The sequence below is a fragment of the Sapajus apella genome, unplaced genomic scaffold (genome assembly GCF_009761245.1).
Source record: "Sapajus apella isolate SASKATOON/1434 unplaced genomic scaffold, GSC_monkey_1.0 scaffold19, whole genome shotgun sequence".
Lineage (NCBI taxonomy): Eukaryota > Metazoa > Chordata > Mammalia > Primates > Cebidae > Sapajus > Sapajus apella.
Window position 1 is genome coordinate 1,490,541 of NW_022436959.1, and position 24,510 is coordinate 1,515,050.

Here is a 24,510-nt window from a genome sequence, read left to right on the forward strand (position 1 = left end):
TGGTAGGAGGAACAAAATGACAGTTTTAGTATCGTTTTGTCACCTGTTATAAGCCTCTGGTGTTCGGGGGTTATTAAAATCTCTCTAGATTAACAGTCCTCTCCAAGCTAAAAACTGGCCCAGCCACTCCCTGCCTGGCCACTTCTAGGATACATACCACTTGATAAGAATAGGAGAGGGGACAAGAAAAAGAGGTTATTTTGCTTAGGATGTGGAAACTGAACATGAAGATTTATCACCAAGTTATTGCCAAAATAATAACCACCAACCACTCCAAATCTCCAGTGACTTAAAACAATCATCATTTCTTCTCAACCTTGCATCCGGGGGCGGTCTGGGATCAGCTGTTTTCAACTGAGCTATGTTGGTGTTGGCTCCAAGCTTCAGGTTGGACCCAGGTGTGTGCCATGTGTCTCTCATTTTTCTTGGCTGGGCAATCTATCCAGAGTGTCTTAGTCTCACGGTGGTGTCAAAGTGCAAGAAGGCAATCTGTGCCCTGTCCACCATCAACCCAACAGCCAAAGCCAGTCACATGACCACAATCAAGATTATGGGGAAGGAGGCATGACTGCCCAGAGTGGGAGAAGGAAGAGAGTGAATATGCCTTATTGTTCTCATCTAATTATACATGTTAAATATATGATTGAGAACAATGTGAAAATATACAAATTATTGGGAAATTATTAAACTTCCTCCTTAATACTACCACCCAGAGAGAGTCACTTTAACATTTTGGAGTATCAGGTTTGTTTTGTAATATTCTTTTAATATTCTTTTTATTTTTTTTAAAAAAAGTTATAAAGTCAATAATAGAGCTAATTTTAAGTAAAAAAAAAATCTTAAATTTGTCACAGTATTTTTGCACTCTTTCCAGCACTCTGCACCCTAACGCATATATTGTATATATGTATATTGCATATACACACATCGTGCTGTTACAAGAAGAGCAAGTTTGCAATTGGCAGTTCTTCTAATCAATTCATAATTATTTTCCTCATTATGACTTTGTCTTTATACTCATTATATTTATTGCTGCTCCACAATGTCCTTTTCAGGTACCATGCAATAATCTACTGACCACTCACCTACAGCAGGATGTTAAACTGATTTCGTTTTTTGTTTTTTGTTTTTTTGCTATTATGGAGCATTCTCCTTTTAAAAAAAAAAAAAAAAACCTTCCATTTTTTAAAGACTATTATCTACAGAATCTCTTCATTTATGCAGCATCAGACTAGGTAAGAACACCAGGCTTAGCCAATATCTATGAGGTATGTTGAGCTCAGACACCTCGTGTTTCCGTTGTCTGAACTTTCGTGCTTGTAGCAAGTGTAAACAAATTATCAGCTCTAACTTAGGTAAAAATTCTAGAGTCACATCTCTGCAGGCTCAACAGCACAGCACTGTTCATGTGTCAATCAATTCAACAAATGCTAGCCAGGTCTACTATGTGCCCAGCCCTGTGATGGGGCTGATGTCAATGGGGAAAATGTTGGAAAGATCCCCGGTGCCCATAGAGCTTACAACCCCGTGGGGCAATGCAGACCAGCAAATGGCAGTTCTAGAGCCATCGGTGCTGTAATGTGCACACGCTCCCCTGCAAACTGGAGGAAAGGCTAACTGAAGGAAGAGACACTGTTCGAAACAGAGGAATAGAGCTGAAGATAATTGGGTCCCAGCCACCCTAGGAAGGAGTGCCCTAGCAGAGGAAAGAGCACATGCAAAGGCTTGAAAGCAAGAGGGTTCAGCCTGCTGAGGAGCTCGGTGCAGCTGAACTGAAGCTCATTCAGCACCAGGTTGGACAGTGAGACAAGGGCCTAGAGAGGTGCATGGGAGGCAGATCTCAAAGGGCTTGGAGTTTATCCTGAAGGCAAGCTGGAGTCATTGAAGGGTTTTAAACTGAGAAAAGGGCATATTTGAATTCTAGAACATTTACTGTGATTTCAATGGGCAGGATTTGGTTGAGGGGGAGAGAGGGAAATCAGGCAGTAAGACCAGCTAGGAGAATTCTAGATAATTCTAATAAAAGTATGCTAAGCTAGAAAAGTACAGTGGGGAAGAAACAAGATGGACAAACTCAGAAGCTGTCTGGAATCAACAGTGGACAATGCACCCTTCCCATCCTGTATACTTTATGAGGGTTCCACAAGATGTCACCCTCCCCCAGCCAGGTGGTTCACCGGGCTGGGGTTGACCCTGGGCTGTCCCCTGGCATCCTTGCATCTGGGGGAGACTGCCTAGAGCTCATTGCCAATTGCAGATCTTCCCACAGGGTCTCAGCCAGCCTTTGGAGAGCCATCCCTGCTAGGAAACTTCTGGTGCTTCTTGTCTGTTTGTACCAGAACCCCCAGCTCCTAATATTAATAGTTATGGTGAGCATAACTATTAATATTAGAGCATAACTATTAAATTTATTGTCCAAACTAGACACTTTGAGAGAAGAGGGATCACTATCATAATTACGCCATGGCCTTAGCATTAACCCGGATGGGCTCAGACAAGCCTGGATGTCTGGCCACCCTACCCATAGCAGGAGAGCCACGTGCCAAGCCGACTCCACATTCATGGCAGCACCCAGTGGAGAATCTCAAGCCCCTAACTTACATGTAGAATAGTCTCGGACATTGAATCAGACAGACCAGGGTTCAAATCCTGTCTGAGCCACCTACATTTACTTCTTTACTCTGAGATTTAGTTTCCTCTTCTATAAAGCATAAATAATGATGGCTACCTTGTCAGAAATTGGGAATAATTTTTATAACAGGATGTTAAAAAATGGACTATTTATTGCTACCTACATTTTAGCTAAAGCCCCCTGAGACAATGTGGACAAATTATTCCCACCTTCCCACCCTCAATATTTCTTCCAAGTGAAAGATGAGACCATGTCCACAGAACCTGCAAAAGAAGGGAGTGAAGCCAATTCTGCAACCTGTCACTTATCTCCAGACTCAAAGGTCCAGAAGAGTTGAAGCTGGGCATGGTCAGTGTCAGGAGGACAGTGGGGCTCAGCTTTCCCTTGGGGGGAAGGTATGTGTGCTTCCTCTGCTCCGTAAAGACACCACTAAGAGAACTGGGTAGGGGTCTGCAGAGACCAAGCTCAAGAGGACTGGTATTAGACAACCCCATACGGAATGTAAGGGCGGTGACCGAGGCAGCAGGACAGAAAGAGTGTGGCCCTGGACAAGGACATGATCCCCAGGAAAGAGGAGCCAGCCTGGGCCACTGGACATCCTGCAGAGGAGGGCCTGCAGGGGCAAAGTAACTTCACAGGGCGTAACTTTCAGCTGACCAGGGCTGAAGCCGCAAACTTAAGCGGCTAGTGGTGCGTAGAGAATGCACCCATTCCACCGTGGCAGGTTCAGTCACTCTTCCCTACAGCGCCTCTCAAGACCCCCACAACAGCCCTCATTGTAGAAACTCAGCTTTGGACATCTGCTCAGCTAGCGACAGTCACACCCAACTATACTTCATCTCCCTCCACCGCAAGCCTACGCCAGCAAGGGGAAGGAAAAGCTGGTCAAGTAGACAAAGAAAGCAAACCACATTCCCATCCCTGGGTACAGATGGCCAGCCTCAAGCCCAGGGTGAACAGGGAGCAAGAAGTTAAAATTGTGAGGACCGAACATTTTTCTTTTCTGAAATGGAATGGAATATAACCAGAGGTGTGTACATTATCTGAGAATGAGCACATGCGTAATTGGGCTGGTCTGGATTTTCTTCCAGGGCAAACGATGAATGAGCACCACAGTTGAGTGGGCAGTGGGAAAAAGAAAGAAATTGTCTCATTGCACCCTACGAGTGCTGCCTGTCTCATGTGCCAGTTAAAGACCTCAAACACCAGCAGGAGTCTCCCTCAGGGTGTGATGGTGGGAATGCATATTACAAATCAAGACCCTTCAGGGAACCCAGAATGTTTCATTCCATTCCTTTGCTGCACCAAGGACCTGATCATATTGTCTGGCAAGGACAGTAAATGCCGTAGAAAAACAAGTGGGCATTGTTTTATAATGGGCCCTTCTGCCTTCTATGAGGCTACTTGATACTTATTTGCCTTTGTCTCCCTGTAAGGCAGAATAGACATCTGTGAGTCCATCAGCCCATCCCAGCTGTGTCCGCTGAGAAGGAATCCACTGTCTTGGGCATTCTCCCTGCAGTGGCCTCTCTCCTTTCCTGCTCTCACCATCCTCTGCTTAAGTAGTGTGGCACCCAGCAGTCCTGTTTACAGCTAATTAGATTAGGAGTGTGTTCATCTGGAAAGATATTTGTAGTTCAATAAAGAGAGTATGAAGACTCTCTCTCATGGTTCCACAGAAACAAAGCGTTCTGAGTCTCATTCCGACCTGTCTGCTCCCTTTCTCCTTAAACAACCTGAGCTTCTCTCTGAAACATCTAAGCCTCAGTAGTCAGGTTCAAATCGACCTATTCAAGCCACAAGAAAGACCTCAACTTAGAAAGATGTCAAAGGAAGACGAAGAGCAATCCAAAAACATTTTCATGCTGGTTATAGTTTTCTTCTTTTCTTCTTTCAAGGGAAAAAACAATCACTGCTTGAGTTGTTTGTTGAAAAAGAAGGGGAGGTGGAAAGATCATTGAGGCCAGCAAGGGATGCTGCCCTCCTGCCTCTTCCGCCATCTGTTCAAAAATTATTTCCAAAATATTAAATGCTGCATTTCACTGAACCAGAATTAGATGACGGGTTGGGGGAGGGGAGTGAGGAGAGAGAAGCGATTCTGAAATACAATTTCCCAAATGTTTATTTTGCTAGCTAAGGCTGTTGCCTATCCTATTATAAAATCTTAGCACGACCCCTGGCAGGCTGTTGTCTGTAGGGTAAGTAGACGCAGATTGAATTTCGTGCTGTGTCAAGGACAAAATGAATCCTTAATCTAGCGGCTGAAAATGCATATTCACTGGAGAGCAAAGCGGCTCCCATCTCTCAAGCTTATACGCACTTCGTTTCTCCCTTCGAGATGATTTTGTATATCAGGTTTGGCTACTCTTTATTAACCCACAAACAGCACAGGCAATATCAAAGCTCTCACCCTGCTCTCACTCACCCGCCCTGCTTCCCGCTCTCTGGATTTATCAGTGCACATAAAGCTTCCCTTAAGCACAGAGGAAGGTTTTCACAATGCATACAAAATATGGAATTTCTATCTGAGTTACCTTCATGTCAACTCCAGAAATATCTAGGTGTTATACTGCCTTCTTATTATTTTTTAAGATGAAGAAAAGCTATTGTTTAGTAAAACTGGACATAATTATATCTTCTGCTCCTCAGCCATCTTGCAGGCTAGCGGATTAAAGATGCTAGGTGATGAGGAGAGAAACCTCAATCCTAGTTACTTCTCATCGATTCTGTCAGAAAAAGAGAGTTGTATGCACCATGGTGAATTCTTCTCTCCAGCAGCAATCAGGCCACAAGAGACAGAATGTTCTTCTGTTCTTTTTCCCTGTTCATGAACAGGCCAGATGGGCCATTCCTGAATTCTGATCAACTCGACGCCCTTCTCTCCCTACTCAAGGTGAGAGTCCAGGTCTCTCACCTGCCAGCTATGCAGGGTGCACTCCCAGCCTCACTGTTCTGAAGATATCCATTATCCTGGTCCTGTTGCCTTCTGAGAGAAGTAACAAGCCAAATACCAGTTGTTATGAAAACTACACGAGGAAATTATTTTAAGCTTCGTACTTCTGAAAAGCATTTATAATTACTCAGCCCACATACCTGCTCTGCTAGCACATGAAATAAAGACTTCTATATCGGGAGGCAGCATGAGTCAGGCAGTGCCTGTGCTATCCAGCCTGATGCTGCATCTGGAGGACAATCTCTTGCCCCCTGGTCAATTACATCTGTCACCTGCTTCACTCTCCCCCACATTCCTTAGCCATCAAGTGGAGCTCATGAAATTATTCATCACAGGGGAAACACCTAGAATCTCAAGTTCATTGGGATGTGGAAAGAGAAAATGCCATCATTTTAAAATAATGTTGGGTGGTTGGAATTGATCGTCATACACTGTTCATTCATTTTTTTTTTCAACTAATTCCTTCCATGAAACTCCTTAGGAGGAGTGGTAGTAGGCAGAGATTATCCAGCCCAGCTCTAGTCAAATGGCTTGGGGGCAAGACTGGCTTCTTTATGATTTTTATGGGGATTTCCAACTCAAGGCAATAGTTGGGAGTTTGGGCAGAATGATGAACTAAATCACAGTTCCAGGAGGAATATAAAGAAGAGCATGCACGAAGTACAAACGCCAAAGATTCTGGAGGGAGAAATTGAGGATAGCATCACTAAGCCTGACTGCTAAAGAGCTCAAAGGAAAGTGGAGCAGAAAGCAGCAAAGAGGTCATGGCCTCCTGTTGGTAACATATATTTGAGAATCAACAAGAATGAGTGGATGCATCAGCTCTTCTTAATAGGGCAGGATATGGGCTCAGCTGCAATCACAGAGTCCCAAATTTGGTGACTTAAGATAGAAGTGTGTTTCCCTTTCATATAATAATCCAGAGGGAAGCAGTCCAAGGCTGGAGGAAAGTTAGGTCATCCCCAACATGCAGCTTCCATCCCGGGGTCTGAGATAGTTGCCCCTACTCCTGCCACCTGTCACCTGGAGGAAATAAAAAAGACCAAGGGAAGGCACACTCATCCCTTGAAAGAAGTTGGCACGATGGTGGCAAATATCACTTCTTTCTCACACCTCATTGTCCAAAACTTAGTCACATGGCCATACCAGGCTGCAGCAGAGACTGAGAAGTGCAGACTCCAGCTAGGCAGCCCCATGCCCAACTATCACTGTTCTTTTATGTAAAGACAGAGAAATAGATAAAGGTAGATAACTGGGGCTCTGGAGGTGAAAAGTACCAGCTTAGCCTCAAAGAATTTAAAGTCTAGTTGAGAAGATAAACAAATAAGCTCACAATAATAATAATAATATAAAGCAAATATTACTCTTTGCTTGCCAAATACCAAGTATCGTATTTAGCATTATCTTATTTAATACTTGCAATGGTCTGAATGTTGTTGTCCCCCCAAAATTCATATGTTGGAACTAATACCCACTGTTAGTATGAAGAGGTGGGGCCGATGAAAAGGAACGAAGTCATCAGGACTCCATCCTCATGACCGGGATTAGTGCTCTTGTAAAAGAGCTCCCTTGCCCCCATGTGAGAATGCAGCAACAAAGCATCATTTACGAAGCAGATCCAAATTTGCCAGCACCTTGATCTTGAACCTCCCAGCCTCTGGAACTGTGAACAATAAATTTCTATTGTTTATAAATTACACTATAAGGTATCTTGCTATAGCAGAATATAGACCGAGGAAATAGAGCACAATATGGAACATGGTAGGAAATGGACTAAGACAATACAAAAATGACTCTGTTATTACACGTATTCTATAGGTAAAGAAACTGAGACTTAGCTTTAGCTAACTGACCCAAGGTTAAATATGGAGCCCAGATACAAACTGGGTCTGTTGGATCCTAGAGTAGAAGTCAGAAAACTATGGCCCTTGGGCCAAACACTGCCCTTCCTGTTTTTGTAAACTAAGTTTCACTGGAACACAGCAATGCCCATTCGTGTACATATTATCTATGACAACAGCAGAACTGGGGAGTCACCATAGAGACCAAATGGCATGCAAACAAACCTGAAATAATTACGGTCTAATCCTTTACAGAAAAAGTTTGCCAGCCCCTGCCCTAGTGCTAGAAGGTTCGGTGCAATTATCTAGGCATGCACAAGCTACCATGCGACCTAGAAGAGGACACCTAACAGAGAAAGGCCAAGGCAGGTGAGGGAGGCTCTGAGAGGAAGTCCAGACGTAGCCAACTCTTGGCTGAGGAGCAGAAACTGAGCAGTCAAGACAGGGGAGTCAGAGGAAGAGCTTATGATGAGAACTGGAAGTCTGAGGGGGTAGGGGTGGGTTCAGGGGATCCAGGTGGTTGAAGCAGTGGGGAGAGGAGGGCTGTCAGGAGAGGTTGGGGACATGGAGGTTCCCTGCGGTGGAAGACAACACTGAATAGCTAACAGTAGCCTGTGGATTAGGTTTTCCATACGTGGCCGGTCATTGCAGTCATGTAGGGCATTATTCGAAATGAGATTCTAGGGCCCCACCACAAACCTACCCAATCAGGATCTTCACTTTAAATAAGCTACCTATGAGATTCTGGGAAACACTACCAAAGATGTAGGAAGAGAGTGATGAGGCAGGTCCCCTGGCCAAAGGCTGCTGAGTCACCTGGGGCCAGCAGAAGTGTATGCCCAGAGGGGTGAAATGGCAAGGCTCTGGGATAGCCTCTTGGTATAAAGTGAAAGAGAGGAGAGGAAGAAAATGAGATCATCATTTATGATCGTGGTAACGGGCAACAAGAGCCCAAGTGAGTCCGGTGAGTAGGTGGCCCCACTGAGATCTTCTCCACTTTCCCCTCTGTAACTTGACCTTGGACTTCTTTGATGTCAAATTCCAGTTAACTACCCACATCCCAGACAAATTGCAGTCTGGCTGTTTCAGAAATGACTGAACTTTTACAGAATCAAAGGTATTAGAAGAGTCAGCTTCTAGGATGTGTACCTCTTCTTGCTCGTTTCTGGACCTTGGAGGATTTTTTTTTCTGTTTGTGAAAGAATTTGTTTCACTGGCCTTACAAAAGAATTGACTTGTGGTTATCTCTGTCTATGAGAAGGATATTTTATACTCTTGTTTCCTTGCTTTTATGAATCTAGAAAAAGTACTTCAATCACCCTGGAAAAAAAAAAAAACAATAGAAGGAAGGGAATTTAGTAGAAGGAGTTTAACTGTACAATGTGTTCTCATTTGGAATGCAGCAGGAAAAGAAATGCATCCCTTGACTCACTCATTGAATAAATAAATCATAGGGTTAGAGCTTAAGTAATAAATAATAGAAAGGGGAAAGAAGGAAACTAAGAGGAGCTGACAAGGTAAAAAATAAATAAATAAAAAGAACTATATTCAAGCAAAATGATGAAATAATGAGTGTTACATACCATTTTGTCCTCTTTGTATTTACTGGTCATATTTTGCTAGAATTCTTTCTTTGACTGCTTATCCACTGCCCTCATAAGCTTTTGGACTGGCAGAGGGTCAAAGAGGAAATTTTCTACTGAAAATGACTTATTTCACTGAAGTGAAATGTGCATGGAATAGGCAGCATACCAGGTGCTGAGCAGTTATTGCTACTGGTCTTCTGGTGTGTGGTACAATTTAAATCACTAAATTTGGGGTTACCTGTTACCTGAAAACATGTAACTGTAATACTTGGTGTCTCTTGGTCTCCTTTGGACATGATGTGATGAATTTGACCCTGAGGTTTTGCGTGCAGTGTTAGCAATGCTGGAACTATTTTCCCCCTACCCCTCTGTGCTTGGTTCTCTCTTCCTAGCCTTCCAGGACTCACGCATTAGATAAGCCTTCCTTCAAGATTCCTTTCTTGAAAGCCCCACATTTGGGACAGATGTCCCTTCTAGGTACTGACACAGTACTCTGGACTGCCCTTAATACTACTAACGGCCAACTTTTATCGAGCTCTTACAAGTCTAAACGTCGTGCATGGATTATCTTTTCTAATTCTCTCATCCACTCAATGAGATAGGCACCATTATTAAGCCATTTTTATTAGTAGTGAAATTTAGGCACAGAAGCGTTAAGGAAAGGCTTTTAGGTTACTCAGATGGGAAGTGTTTATTGTCTGTGCCTCTCTAGATGATGAGTCCCATGAAGGAGGAGCCCACAGCTGCCAGGTATGATGTTCAACAGAGTGCCCAGCACAGTCTGGTGCCTGATGTTTCTCCCTCTCCCCCTCCCCCACCCTCCCTTCCTCTTTTCCTCTGCGTGCCTGTGTGTGTATGATGAATCATAGGGCCATGGGGACTTTCCCTCAATATGACACTCATCTCACTGCATGGAAGATTATAAGGTTTACAAATCAAATGCACAGAGTTAAATTGCTTTCTTGAAGTTGTCTATATTAAACCCTTAGTTTATGAGAACTGTGCTACCTAATCTAGTTAAGCCTGAGATGACGGAGGCAGAAACCACATGATATATCCACTCTCCCTTCTCCCAGAACTTCATCTGCCAGGCCTCACTGGAAGACAGACCTCCAGGGCAGTGGTGTGCGACATCTCCCTGGAAGCCTTTCCCTGGGATAGGTCAGGCCAGACAGGCCCTGGGTGCAGAAGAATAGGGTCTGTGTGGGTTGCTGTGTAGGGTCACATGTTGTTTCAATATTTGTCTCCAAAATATTCATTCTGCACTCTTTATAAGTTAGACATGGCCTACATAAAAGAGAAAGAGGGAAAGAAAAGATGGCAGCAGTTCTCCAGTCATCTGTGGACTTCTGAACTTTTTACCCAAAGCAGTATCTGGGAGACTTCCTCCTCAACAGGCAACCAGGAAGCCTCATGTTCAAGAACATGAAGCCCAGCTTGGCACATTCTGTGATTTTTTGGAATTTGGCAGCTTGAGGGCAAAGCAAGGACCAGATACAAGTGGGCTACGGAAAGCTAAGGATGGTGCCAACCCTACCTGCTCTATTCCTCTCCCTTTCTGGTTCCACCAGAGCCTGGGCTCAAATCCCAGCCTTACTATTTACCAGATCTATGACCTTGGCAAGTCATCCAGACCCCCTCTGAGTTCAAACCAGAGCAGTCCTGGGCCCTGTACTGTCCTGCATAAGGGATTCTTCCAAAAACAGAAAATACAGAAGTCCTCCAGGGTCCTGAATCAACAAGAGGAGGTGCCCATCATAAGAGGGGCCCTCCCAGAGCCTCTCACAGGTTAAAGGTTGGTTATTTAATTTGCTGCTGTTTGTCTGAGGTGTGAGTACTTGTTCTTTATTAGAGGGAATATCCAACCTGATACATGGTAGTTGCTCTAAAGCATTTGTAGAAGGGAGAGAGGAAGGAGAAGAGGGAGGAAGACTCCCTCATAGAGTTGTATAATTGAATTGAACAATTTATGCAAGTTCCCTGTCTCAGTGCCTGGCACATTAGGGAAACACAGTATTAGTTCCCTTCCCCACCCTGGCTTAAAATGCAAATTATCTAGGAAACAGCACATCCAAGCATCATGAATAAGTAGACATTTATTTATAGGACAGATTCATGTAGCAAAGGCTACAGAATGGGAGTAGGGCAGGAAAGTGTGTGTGAGGGCCAAGGAGGGCTCTGAGAGTTGCATAACGTGGTGTTCACACAGGAAGGCATGAGGGTGATGGGGGGTGGGGACCTGAGCAGGTGGGAGGCCGTATGGTGGCACGGTGGGACTGACAGGCAGAAAGCAGGAGGAACCCCGCTTACCTTCTGCAAGCTCCACTGCAGGACAGATGGAGAAGGAGCCAACCAGCGGAACTGGGAGACCCATGGTCCCAACTCTAAGCAGGTTACCCTTGTCTCTGATTCTCAGGCCTTGAAACTCTCCTGCATTATTAAAAATACCAATCCAAGAGCTATTTTCTTCTTTTGGTAAAGTAACAATCACCCATCTGCTTTGAGAGTTTAATGCTGGGGAATGGGTAAAGCAATGCTTATTTAACTAGCGATGATATTTTTCATCTTTTTCCAACAGTGGTTACTTAGATTCCTCCAAGTCACTTTGTACTGTTTGAAAATAATCAATTCAGGTCTTACGCAGGTACATGTAACAGAAAATTGTCCACAATTGTCCAAAGAGAATATACTGTGCTAATTGTCCACGGCAGTGCAAAATGGAGAGAGCCCAAATGTAAACAGTGAAGGAAAGGCACTCAGGATGCTCCCTGTGTTGCCGGAAGACTGGTAGAATCAGATGAATGAGGGACTGGTGTCATTATTGTCTTTCTCACATACAACAAAGCTTTAAGAAACTCCAACATCAGGGCCGGGCGCAGTGGCTCACACCTATAATCCCAGCACTTTGGGAAGCCAAAGTGGGCGGATCACGAAGTCAAGAGACCAAGACCATCCTGGCCAACAAAGTGAAACCCTGTCTCTACTAAAATACAAAAATTAGCTGGGCTTGGTGGTGCTTGCCTGTAATCCCAGCTACTCAGGGGCTGAGGCAGGAGAATTGCTTGAACCCTGGAGGCGGAGGTTGCAGTGAGCTGAGATTGCGCCACTGCACTCCTGCCTGGCGCCTGGTGACAGAGCGAGACTCTGCCTCCAAAAAAAAAAAAAAAAGAAAAAAAGAAAAGAAAAGAATAGAAACTCCAACGTCAATTGCTTGTTGAAGTTAGAGCTTAAAATATTACCAAATTCAAATTATTGTATTTACTAATTATCCATCAAAATGGGAACCAGTGGGCTTTCTCAATGCATGGAAATACACACATAATACCCATACACAGGGTAACGTTAAATGAAAATATTACACAAAATAGTATACATGTGCCAACTATGCCATAAAAACAAATATCTATCATTGATAAAGGTCAGAAGAAATTTTGAAACAATGTGCCAGTGATCTAACACTCACTAGTTTGCTCATGCTCTTTAAATTTGGAAAATTTTTCTTGGTAAATATTCAGCCTTTTTCATATATGTACATTTAAGGTACATTTAAGACGCATTTCCTGAGAATGTAAATACTCAAGAGGAATAAGCAGGAGTTAATGAGGAAAATCTTAATTTGCATTCCTCCTGCCTCAAATGCCTGAAATATCTTGGATATAATGTTGTGTGAATAAGGCTTTTACTGTTTAATGTGATAGGACTTAAACATTCTCTTTTTGCTAGGGCCTATAAAACATTTGCTATTAATAAAAAGCCACTACTTTTCATTTTTATCTACCAAATTTACTAAGGAAGAAAAAATATGCCAAGGCTTCTATTGGTCTGCTCAAATCTTTTCTATTATCTGGCAAATAAATGTCACTTCTTTTAAATCTGTCCACTTGGAAAGGGATATTAGGTGGTCTGTCCTGAACATGACAGTTCACGTAGTAGGGCTCTGACTTGTCAACTTGCTTCTGACTGTGTCTTTTGGTCTTCCCCACAGTCTTTTTGAAGTAAATAAGGTAATATTTCTATAGCCATCGGACATGCTGAAACTGAAATATATCTTCCCCAATTCTGCACACTAATAACAGTAAAACCTTGGCTTAACACCAGAGGTGAAGTCCAAAACGTTCAACCAGGAAAGCACAGGTTTGCTATATTTTGAGATTAATCGAGTGACCAGGATAAATCTATGCAACTGGTCTGCCTGGGCCTTCCAGTGCTCTCGCTGAGGAATACAAACTCACCCTGGCCCCAGTTGTGATTCAGCACCAGCCACTGTCCACTCCAGTTTAAATCCTGATGGGGATGATTCCAAGGCTGACTGCAGTGTCCAAAATAACAGCAAGGATTCCAGGAATCTCCCAGGTAGCTGAGCCCTATTTCTTCAGATTGATCCAGAGAGACTGAGCTTGGAGAATATAGGGAACATGGAGACCCCACTTCCCAAGACAAGATTGCCTGCCATTTTCTCACCTACCCTACCCCTCCTCTCAACATCCCGTCTTCCACCACTGAAGACAAGAACTTCATCACCCACCCCTCACCAAGAATGAAGGCTGCAGGGGGTGTGGAACCTATTTCAAGTGATATCAGATCCAATATAGAGTTTTCTTGATTTGTGTTTCTTCTTTGTATTTGTAGACCCAGACATAGAAGACGGTTCACCCCATTTCTAGAGCAAAGCCCTTTCTCTACTTTGCTGGCAAACTTCCAAATTATTTCCCTCTCAATTAGCGTCCCAGGTTACAGAGAGCATCCTGTGCCTGCATAGTTTTTGTCTAACTCCTTCCTGTGAAAGGTAGAGCAGACCCAGACAAAATCAAAAACCTAGTTCCTCACCCAATTTCCCAAGCCTGGAGTTGCCATTGCACAGATGACAGAGAAAAAGGTGAGGGAGTGGGGTGGAAAAGAACTGAATCATTCTTTCACGTTTCAATGTGTTTTGCAGGTTACTGACTCAATACAGCTCATAAATTCTGCCTGCATCCCACAAGCCACTTGCTTACTCACTATCTCTGCTAAACGTACCTTGTGAGTTTCATCCATTCTATTTGTTTTTCAGGTCTTGTCTGGCAGAATTGAATATTCTCAAATCCTACAGTAAACACACATTGTAAGCAGAAAGATGTAGGGAAAAATAAGATAAAACACAGAGAAAAGTTTTGCTTTATAGTGGCAGGAGAAATAGAAACTCAAAAAGAGAACAGCTGAGTCACAGTAACGGTGGAGTTTTGAGCAGAAAGCAGTGGACACTGAATGCTCAGAGGTGACAAAGTACCGATCACTGAGACTGCATGATCCTCAGTGATTTACTGGGAGCCTTCTTTCCATGGGGTTGTTTTTGGTTCTTTGAAGAAGTTAAATTATCATTAATACAGGTGCATACCAGGATGCCATACTTGCTGAACACCCCCCTCCCTCTTCCAGACTTCACTGTGCTGGCAATCACACTTAGAATAAGAATAAGGACAGGGATTTCATAGAGGCAATTGAAAAAGGAGGAGCAGAAGCAGCTCAGGGACCCACAGAAAATATACAGCATGGGATGACTGCTGCATTTGAACACATTTGTTTGTTCTAGGACTTATTTTGAAAGTAAACATAGTAAAGGGATTCATGTCTTAGCCCTTTGGATGATAAAAACAACAAGCATATTGCCCAATTTAGGCCATGTATTAGTTTCCTTGGCTGCCATATCAAAGCACCACAAGCTGGGTGTCTGGAAACAACAGACATTGATTGCCCCAGAATTCTGGAGGCTGCAAGTCTGAGATCCAGATGTCAGCAGGGTTAGTTCCTCCCTGGGGGTTTGCGAAAACATGTATTCCACGCCTCTCTTCCAGCTTCTCATGACAGCTGGCAATCCTTGCCATTAACTGGATTGTGGAAGCATCATTCGAACCTCTGCCTCCACCATGCATGGCCTTCCCCTGTGTCTTTGTTTCCGCCTCTTCTTCCTCTTCCTGTAAGCACCAATCATACTGGATTGGGGGCCCATCTTATTCCAGTATGATGTCCTCTTAATCAGTTACATCTGCAACCACTCTATTTCCAAACAAAGTCATATTCTGAGGTGGGGGGGCGGAGTTAAGACTTCAGCATACCTTTTTGAGAAATATAATTCAACCCATAACAGTCCACAATTGAGAAATATAAATTTGTATTTTGTTTATTTGGAGTACTCGTCCTCTGTCTCTCTGAAAGTAGGAGAATTGAGTTTTTCCCAGTTTAAAGATTTATGGTAGATTTCATATATAAACTGTTCTATGTATGACACAAAATGTTATACATGGTTATCTCACAAGAGTTATCTCTTAGGGGAAGGTGATGGGGGGCTTTCATTTCTCCATTGTAAATGACTATAATGTTTGTGTTTCTAAAACAAACCTATGTACTACTTTGTAATAAGAAAGAACAATAAAGACACATTTTCAAGAAGTGAATGGCTTTTCTTTCCCTCACAGCCTCTAGCATCAGAGTCTCCTTAGGAGAGGAATCTTTATGGGTGAGGAAAAGCAGGAGGCAGGGGAATGTGCCATTTGGAAAATTGTGTTAAAACCACAATTGCTTTGATGCACTTGTCTTTAGACATTACTTTAACTTACTTTAAATTTTAAAATACCGTTAAAGGAAGACTCAAGGTTTTCATGTTTACCCAAAGGGAACATGGGTTTTCAATATTGAAAAATGCGGAAGCTTCTTGCAACCACTCACAGAGGCTTCCTGTTAGCTAAGGCAAAATGAGAATATTGGCTTTTAAAGGTTTTATCCAAAGAAGGATGTCCAGATAAAATACAAGATACCCAGTCAAATTCAAATTTCAGACAAATAACAAATTTTTCCAGTATATGTTCCAACCATTGCATGAGACATACTTATCTAAAAAATTATTCCTCATTTGCCTGAAATTCAAACTTAACTGGGTATCCTTTATTGTTTATGTATTTATTTATTTATTTTTGAGACAGAGTCTTGCTCTGTTGTCCAGGCTGGAGTACAGCAGCACGACCATGGCTCACTGCAGCTTCGACATCCTGGGCTCAAGCAATCCTCCTGACTCAGCCTCCCCTGTAGCTGGGACCACAGGCACATGCCACCACACCTAACTAATTTGTTTTATTTCTGTAGAAACCGAGTTAACCTGTGTGGCCTAGGCTGGTCCCAAACTCCTGGGCTCAAGCAGTCCTCCTGCTTCAGCCTCCCAAAGTGCTGGGATTACTGGCACAAGCCACAGCACCTGGCTGGCACCCTTTATTTTTATTTGCTAAATCTGGCAGCCCTATTCCAAACATACCAATTTAGATAAGCTTTTTCTAAAAATTAGACCACAGGAGAGATTTGTCCCAGAAGTCACTCATAAAAAGAGCACTAAGAGGTTGTAGCTCATCACATTTCTCTTTGCTGATTTTGCACAAGCCATAGAAATGTGGTTCAAATGAATCCTATTTTTGTCAACATTTTGTATCAGGAGTTCTTGACAAATTGTGCAGGAGTTGCAGGGGGTCTGTGAACCTCCTGAAATCACACACCAATGTGCATTATTGTGTGGAAAGGAACCATAATTAGATTCTCAAAAATGTCTGAGACCCCGAAGAAGGTCAGAGGGCACCACCTTAATGACTGAGGCCATAGCTTTGAACTCAGAGAAGGTATTTTTTCTGAGGGCTTGGGCATTATTTTTCAGATTAATTACTTTTCAGATGATTGACTTTCTGATGGCCTAAACTGAAAAATGGAGGAAATCTCAGCAAATATAAGAGTGGGAAGTTTATCCGTCTGCTGAAGCATCCCTCTTGAATGTCTGAGATGCCAAATGTTCTGCATGTTTCACAGGAATTGAGTAGAAGCCAGGTCAAGGGTGGTGCTGATCACTGTGACTTCTCTGATAAAGTCTAAGGTTCAGAGGCATCTACCTTGAATACCAAAAGCCCTTAAAGAGAGAGATTGACAGCGGGAGACAGACAGAGAGCAATGCTCAGGCAATGACTTTTCTTACTACCTTTAGAAAATAAATGACCATTTTGAAAATCGCTACTTTATTGTTTTCCTTAGAACTCCTTCATCAGTCTACCAACAGCTCTTACTGATGAGCTCGACTGGCCCCAGCTCTCTGGTGCTACAGGATTTCTGGACTCCACTGTTGGGTAAGTGTGTTTGCATACCCTCAGACATCTTAATACATCTGTGTAAGGAAAGAACAAGAGATGGGGCTTGCTCCCAAGATATTGAAATAAGAATTGTTGAGAACTGCTTCTAAAACATGAATTCAAGTTCATCCACCATACAGTAGGATGTAAAGCAAATTGCATTTTAGCAGTGCTGGTAAGAAGCGCATATTCCTGCTATGGGTAGGGTGGGGTGGGGTTCCATAGTTTACTTCTGATGAAAAATACTAAACACATCACTGAAATTTTCTAATCCAAGGTAAAACAAAGTTTACTTGATTACTTATTCTCAGAAATTAATATTTATAAAGATAATGGCTGAAGCCAGTTGGTACTTCTCAAGGTCCTGGAATCATCCTGGCTTTAATGCCCAAGATTTGTAGGTAGAGACCAGGCCTGATGAGTTTGAGTGACACGCAAACCCAATTCACTACATATGCCTGGGTGTTAAGATCTGTGGTCTGCTTCCCAGGGCTATACCTGGCAGGGACACCTGTGATGCTGGTGAAACTTTGCAAGTGTCCCTAACATGGTAGAAAACCACAGATATGAGTCTATGGCCATCCCACCCTGAATACACCAGATCTTGTCTGCTCTCTGGAAGCTAAGCAGGGCCTGGTTAGTACTTGGATGGGAGAATGTCACAGATATGAGAGGTAATTTCTCTCCCAACATCCCCTAAACATTTATGACAGTTAATAAGCGCAAGGAATGTGGCAAATGAATGGCTTCCAAGTGTAAAAAAAGAAGAAAGAGTAGAAGTTTGCTTTTAGGTCTAAAGGCCGGACAGAACCAACTAGGAAGCCCCTCTCTGACTCAGGCAACAACACCAGAAGCCTGGAATGGACCATGAGATAAGCCATGAGAACTGTGAGGAGGGCAAGTATGCATGGGGCAAGATTTACCCAAATCTGTAAGGAGTAGGAACACCCCTAAGGGACAGACATTAATCATTTTAACAAGCAGTTATTCTAATGAACAAAGGATGCTGCGTACCATGAATATTTATTTGATGATCTTTACTCATTTACTTTAAAAATATTTCTTAAGTACCACCTAACCAAGCACTAATGTTGCAGGTGTTCATTTAAAGGTAAATAAGGCTTGTCCCATCTTTGTAGTCAATTACAATCAAGTAAGGCAGTTGAGACAAGTGAACTGATAATGGTAATGCAAGGGAGATGTACCAATGACAGGTCTCCCACAGAGAGAGCCGCCGGGCTCTGAGGAGAAAGAGCTCAGGGAAGTGATGAGCAGCCACTTCCTTTGGGGGAAAACACACAGGATACTGGGGTGATGAAATGCGTATAGAAGAAACTAGGAACGATAACTAGCCTTCAGGGAAACATATTCATATTTATGTAGACATCATCTGTGAATATAGGGAAAACTAAAGATGCGTTTTCCAGTGTAGTTATAAGTTTTCAAGCTTAATCACGTTTTTTTTAAAAAGGCTAGTCCTTGTCATTAGCATAAAAATACTAAAATACTTACTAATAGGGATAGTAAGAAGTAACTTTGAGAAGTAAGAAGTAACTATATGCCAAGCATTTACTGAGTTCATATAGAGATTCTCTTGTTTAACCTCCTTGTGAGGGGGTTTTGTTCTCTGCCTTTGCAGTTGAGGGAATCCAAGGGCAAATAGGCAGAATAAGAATCTTGACCAAGGTTGTTCAGCCAACAGTGGCAGGGTCTGTTTTCACAGAACCTTGTGTCATATCATAACAAAGATCTGTTCTTGCCTCCCATAATTTGGCCCACAACTCCCAAACTTTGTGTTGTTTTTATTCTTTGTGTGGGAATATGGCTCACTCTAACCATTGTCTCTCTGTGTGAGAGTATATCTATGGGATGGGGAAATACCTAAGAACCAAAGAAGTCCTCCCCATGTAGAGGTGTGGCCTGCACTGTTTCAGCCACCAATCACATGCCTCCTTAGGGTCCCAGTATGCCCAGATGTCCGGGACCTCCTGAACCCCAGTCTCAGTCCCCTCTTTCCTCTTCTACAGCCTCTGTTGTCTTTATCTGGAACATATCCAGAGATAACCCAGCCACAGCAGGTTTATGGAAGATAGAACCTTGGACATCTCTTTGATGTCAATATCAGAAAAGAAAAAAATATATATGTTTACCTACCCTCCAACCAGTCTAGCCATCTCTCAATAAAAATATCTGGAATTTTCTCTCAATCAAGGCTTTTATGACAATAACAGAATTAGTCATGTATGAACAATGAACACAGCTTACTGTACCTTCAATGAAAGCTTAAATTTTTACATATTGACTCTATAAATCTCAACTACTTTTTGGCCCCATGAAGTTGCCATAAAAGAAATAACAATCCGATGTTTAAAATTAATTTCCAAGTAGTTTAAATCTTTACTGGAGTCACTCAAGGAACGAAAGAAGAATATACTCACCATGCCCAGCAAAACTGATAAAAATGTGTTTCCTCATCTCTTTCTACTTACAGCTCAGTAGTTGCCCTGTATTTCCTGAATCTAAACTTCCCCAAAACTTGACCCACACTTAGCTCCTGCTCCCAAACAGATTCCGTTCAGTTGTTTTTAGTTTCTGTTGGTGGATGAGAGGGAAAGCTCCCTCTTCCTTCCTGCATCTGTTCTGTCCTCCTACCAGCGAGTACTGATAAGGGAGTACTCCCTTACTCCCTTATCAGTGTAAAATCTTACTAGCTCTCCAGTCCTGCAGCAGTTTCTACCCACCATCCTGATCAGAGCCCAGCAGGTAAACAGGATCCTCCATCAAAGCATGGCAATGGGGTAAGAGGAGAGGAAAAGTTGAGAGTCTTCAAACATGAATGGTTTCTCACTTTTATAAGAATTATGCAGAGAAATTCTGACACCATCTCACAAAGTAAGTGACCATCTAGGTATAGCTTATGTGAAAATCATCTGTATCCTGAGCTAGTCTTTGTTGACTTAGTATCTTTTTGTATTAGGTTCTTTATTACTGCTTACCAAAAAAAACCATATTCTGCTTAAGCAATTTCATCAATGTTGACTGTAAGTCCTGTTCTTAGCTGTTGTATTTCTAACGAGGCACACACCACAGTTGGTCGTTCACCTCCCCCGTAGGAACTTACCTTTCTGTGTGTTTGTGGGGCCCTAAGCTTCCTAGCTGTCCCTCTCAGAGTGCTCTTTTTGCCAGCTATTTTAAAAGTGTTTGCACAGTGCACTGTGTGCTGTGCCTGTGTTCACTGCCACCCAGCTGGAATGGGGAAGAATCTACCAACTCCTTTTGATGGGAAAGGAAATTCTTTGTTTGGAATCTGAGTGGCAATGTATTCCCCTATTAAGCAGAAACAGAGGCAATATGACACTGCATGCATAGGATCACCACTCATTATGTCCCTCACAGCAGTAGTTACAGCTAAACTATCCATATACCATTGCATAAATTATCCCTGCAGATAATCTGTGCTAAGCCAAACTCCTTATTAGAATAATGAAAAGTTATAAAGTATATAAAAATATCAAAGAGATTAGCATGTGATGGAGGTCCTTGTCTTGTGGAATCAGGAAAATGAAAAGAATATTGAGCTACAGGCAGAATTTCTGAGAGGTAGACACCTCTCACAGCTCCTGTGGGCATTTTGGGCAGATGTCCCTTGAATCCAAATACTTATCAACAGAATTAGTGTATTTCTCGATTCAACTGGATCTCTAGAATGTGCTTTCTACCATCATGATCAGCCTAGTGCTACGGCTATCAACAGCGTTCTTTGGAAAATGTAACTTGTGAAAGCATCAGGGGAGAAAATGGCTCCTTCTCTTTCATTCTTTGTTTATGCTCTTTGTCCTCTCAAAATGTATTATTCCCGTCATGAGATGAGTATGACTTTAATTGAAATTATGTGCATGTATTACATGACAAACGTAACCCATTAGTTTCACAAATCTTTAGTTCTTTTAGTTGAGTCAATGTTAACAAAACCTGTTTTGTTGACTCCTGGGCTTCAGAAAATTCATACGTGATATTCCTTAAAATAATACATTGGGATTTTTCTTCAGTGTGATTCAGGAATGAATTGAGTAGGTCAAAAGCAGAAAAGAAGTATCTGTGGATGTTGAGAGCCTGGCAATAGAGCACTATAACTGTAAATAGGAAGAAAAACGTGTTTTTACAAGATTAAAAATAGCTACTAGGAGTCTGAGGTGGGAAGATTGCTGGAGGCCAGGAGTTTGAGATCAGTCTGAGCAACACAGCAAGACCTCATCTTTAAAAAAAATTTTTTTTTAATTAGCCTGGTATGGTGGCATGTACTTGTACTAGCTACTCGGGAGGCTGAGATGGGAGGATTGCTTGAGCCCGGGAGTTCAAGATTGCTGAGATTGCAATGAGCTATGATCATGTCACTGTACTTCAGCCTGGGCAACAGAACAAGACCCTGTCTTTAAAAAAATAAAAATTAAAAAAAAATTTTTTTAAAGATTAAAACAATACTTCATATTCAGATCACTTTCCAAAGCAATTCATATAATAAGAAAATCCTACTTACATTAAAGAAACCAAAGATCTAATAACACATGTAGAAGGATGGGAAACAATACCAAAACTTTTTTTTTTTTTTTTCAGACAGTCTTACTCTGTCAGCCTGGCTGGAGTGCAGTGGTGTAATCTCGGCTCACTACAACCTCCACCCCCTGGGTTCAAGCGATTCTCCTGCCTCAGCCTCCCAAGTAGCTGGGATTACAGGTGCCCACCACCACACTCAGCTAATTTTTGTATTTTTAGTAGAGACAGAGTTTCACCATGTTGGCCAGGCTGGTCTCAAACTCCTGACCTTCTGATCCACCCTCCTCGGCCTCCCAAAGTGCTGGGATTACAGGCGTGAGCCACTGCATCCAGCCAACAATACCAAAACTTTTACAAGAAGGAAATACTTCTTATTTGAAAGCAGCATCTAAAATTCCAGAGTGAGCATGACAGAGTGAAAGGAAGTCTGTATTTTCAGTTACAAGGGTGCTCATTCTGTATTATTCGGGTAGAACATTTAGCATTCCTCAGCCTCATTTACGTGCTCAAATAGAGTTGGACTAGATGATCTCTGAAGTTCTCTCCCATGCTCATGGGGCATGGTTATTGGGCATGATGGTCCTATTTATGATGCTTCTTGGTTTAGAAGTACTAGGGAAATTGTTCAAGAGAGATGCTCCTGCTTCTGCTACTCACTCTGTCTTCCTCTACTCTTTAGCCTGTACCTTGAGACAAGACATGGCTAATTTTATAGGTCAGAGCCTGATGTTCTTGGAACAGTCTTTGGCCAGGTATAGAGCCTGTGGTACAGTGCAGTCTCATGCACAGCAAGCCCTGTGCTGTGTGATATTGACTGTTTGACCAGCTGTTAAGTAAAAATGGGACTCCATTATTGTCCTTTATGTTTACTATATCTCTCCAGCAGACCCAAAAGAGGAAAGCAGGCAACTAAGCCCTTAACAAAAATAGCCACCTGAACCCAACACATCTAAACTGAGCATTTCTGGCTGTTCATATACCCTTGTTCTGAAGGTGGGGCCACTCCAGTCAGTAGGGTTCTGCAGGCCAAGGATAAATGATAGAGGTGAAAAACAGGGCAGCAATCGGAGCTTTTTCAAAAAAGTAAAAAGCTAAAATTCATCATAAAAAGCCATGAAGATCAAAAGAACCAAAAGCAGCTACCAAAATTATCACACCAAGCTGGAGAAGTAAGACTGAGATCTGTAGTTAGCGTAAGTGAGTGCAAACCAGATGACATTTTCTAGATTAAATGTTCCTCCCTCTGCCTCCAACTTAAATTTTCCATATCGAACCAAAGATACAGCAAATGCTCAGACAAAGCCATTGTTATAAGTGGCACAATAATGCTCTTCAGGGGCATTTAAACACATCTTTAGTGAGAGGTGTCCTAGAATCAAAGCGTTAAAGGTTATCTATTCTCTCCTAACCAATAGATGTTATATGAGAGAATAGTTTTGAAAAGCAATGTATAACACTGAACCAAGTCACTTGGGGCAGTAAAACCAGAAAACTGGAGAATAGGGAATTGCAGCTAAAATTTGCCAACCTAATTTCATGTTTCAAAAAAGGACTTGTAAGTACTAAACACTAATGGGCTTAATAAGCTTATTAAATCCATTATTCGCAAATAACATGTGATACAATTGCAAATGATTAGCGCTATTATAATTATACTTTGCAAAACAAATAATTAACCAGAGAGGTGGTCATCTGAAGTTGGATGAGGCTCGGAGTGGGATAGTGTCCATAGCAGCAGTTCTCCAAGTGTGGTCCATGGACTCCTGGGGGGTCTCTAAGACCCTCTCAGGGGATCCATAGGTAAAAAACTACTTTTATAACAATACTAAAACAGCATTTGGCTTTTCGCTATGTAGCCATTTGTACAGATGGTACAAAAGCAAGGGTAGGTAGAACTGTTGACACGTTAGTGTGAATCAAGCACTGGTACCAAACTGTTCATAGTCACCGTGCTCTTCGCCTCCACACACTCCCAAAACAAGAGGGGCACATCCTCCCTTAAAAATGTCATGTAGTACAAAGCAGAAAACACATTATTAATTTTATTAAATTGATTTTTAAATAATTTAATCTGATGAAATGTGAAATATGCATAAAGCATTTGTACTGCATAATAAATTAACCAAGTATGACAGTTATCTTAGGGAAAAGCACTTATGCAGACGAGATGAGAGCTGAGTTCACTTTTCATGCAACACCATTTTTGCTGAAAAATTACGTGATAACAAATCATGGTTTTTCAGACTTAGATGTATGGCAGATATTTTATCTAAAATAAATAAAATGAGCTTGTTGCTTCAAGGAAAATAATTGACAGTTTGGGTTGTTAATTTTAAAATTTGAGCTTTCAAAGAAAATATTTGAATTTTGGAAAATTTGGGTCTTCTAGTATGAACTTCACAGTTTCCTAGTAGTCTAAGACTCTCCTAATGTGATATGTAACAATATTAACAAATATTATTTTTTTGATGTTGTAGCATTAAATGTATCAACATTGGGAATACCTTCATAACTCAGGAACCAATATTTTTAAAATACTAGTGTATGATTAAGGTAATGCATGAGTAAAAGATTCATTAAAAGTGCAAGACAGACCAATGCATTTTAATGTAACAAGGCATAAAATATCGTTGATATAATTTCAGATTCAACCTTGCAATTAATCAGTCTTTAAGAAACTACTACTTGTTGAGTTCTCGTATAGAATCAAAGATAGCTATCCATAATTATCTTTAAAAAAAAAAAGATACTGCATTTTCTTTTTCTTTTTTTTTTTTTTTTTTTTTGAGACGGAGTCTTGCTCTGTCGC

The 24,510-nt window shown here is 42.0% G+C and overlaps 1 protein-coding gene and 1 long non-coding RNA gene across 5 annotated transcripts in view; one reads left to right on the forward strand and one right to left on the reverse strand.

Annotated features, from left to right (window-relative positions):
• Positions 1 to 24,510, forward strand: part of AOAH (acyloxyacyl hydrolase) — a 191,842-nt gene that overhangs the window by 103,166 nt on the left and 64,166 nt on the right. For all 4 annotated transcript variants that reach the window (XM_032286786.1, XM_032286785.1, XM_032286788.1 and 1 more), the window contains one exon: positions 17,053 to 17,144. In XM_032286786.1, the coding sequence (XP_032142677.1) occupies positions 17,053 to 17,144 (92 nt within the window). The remainder of the gene's footprint in view (positions 1 to 17,052; positions 17,145 to 24,510) is intronic.
• The window catches only part of LOC116557338, a 141,356-nt gene that overhangs the window by 27,843 nt on the left and 89,003 nt on the right, over positions 1 to 24,510 (reverse strand). The window lies entirely within an intron of this gene.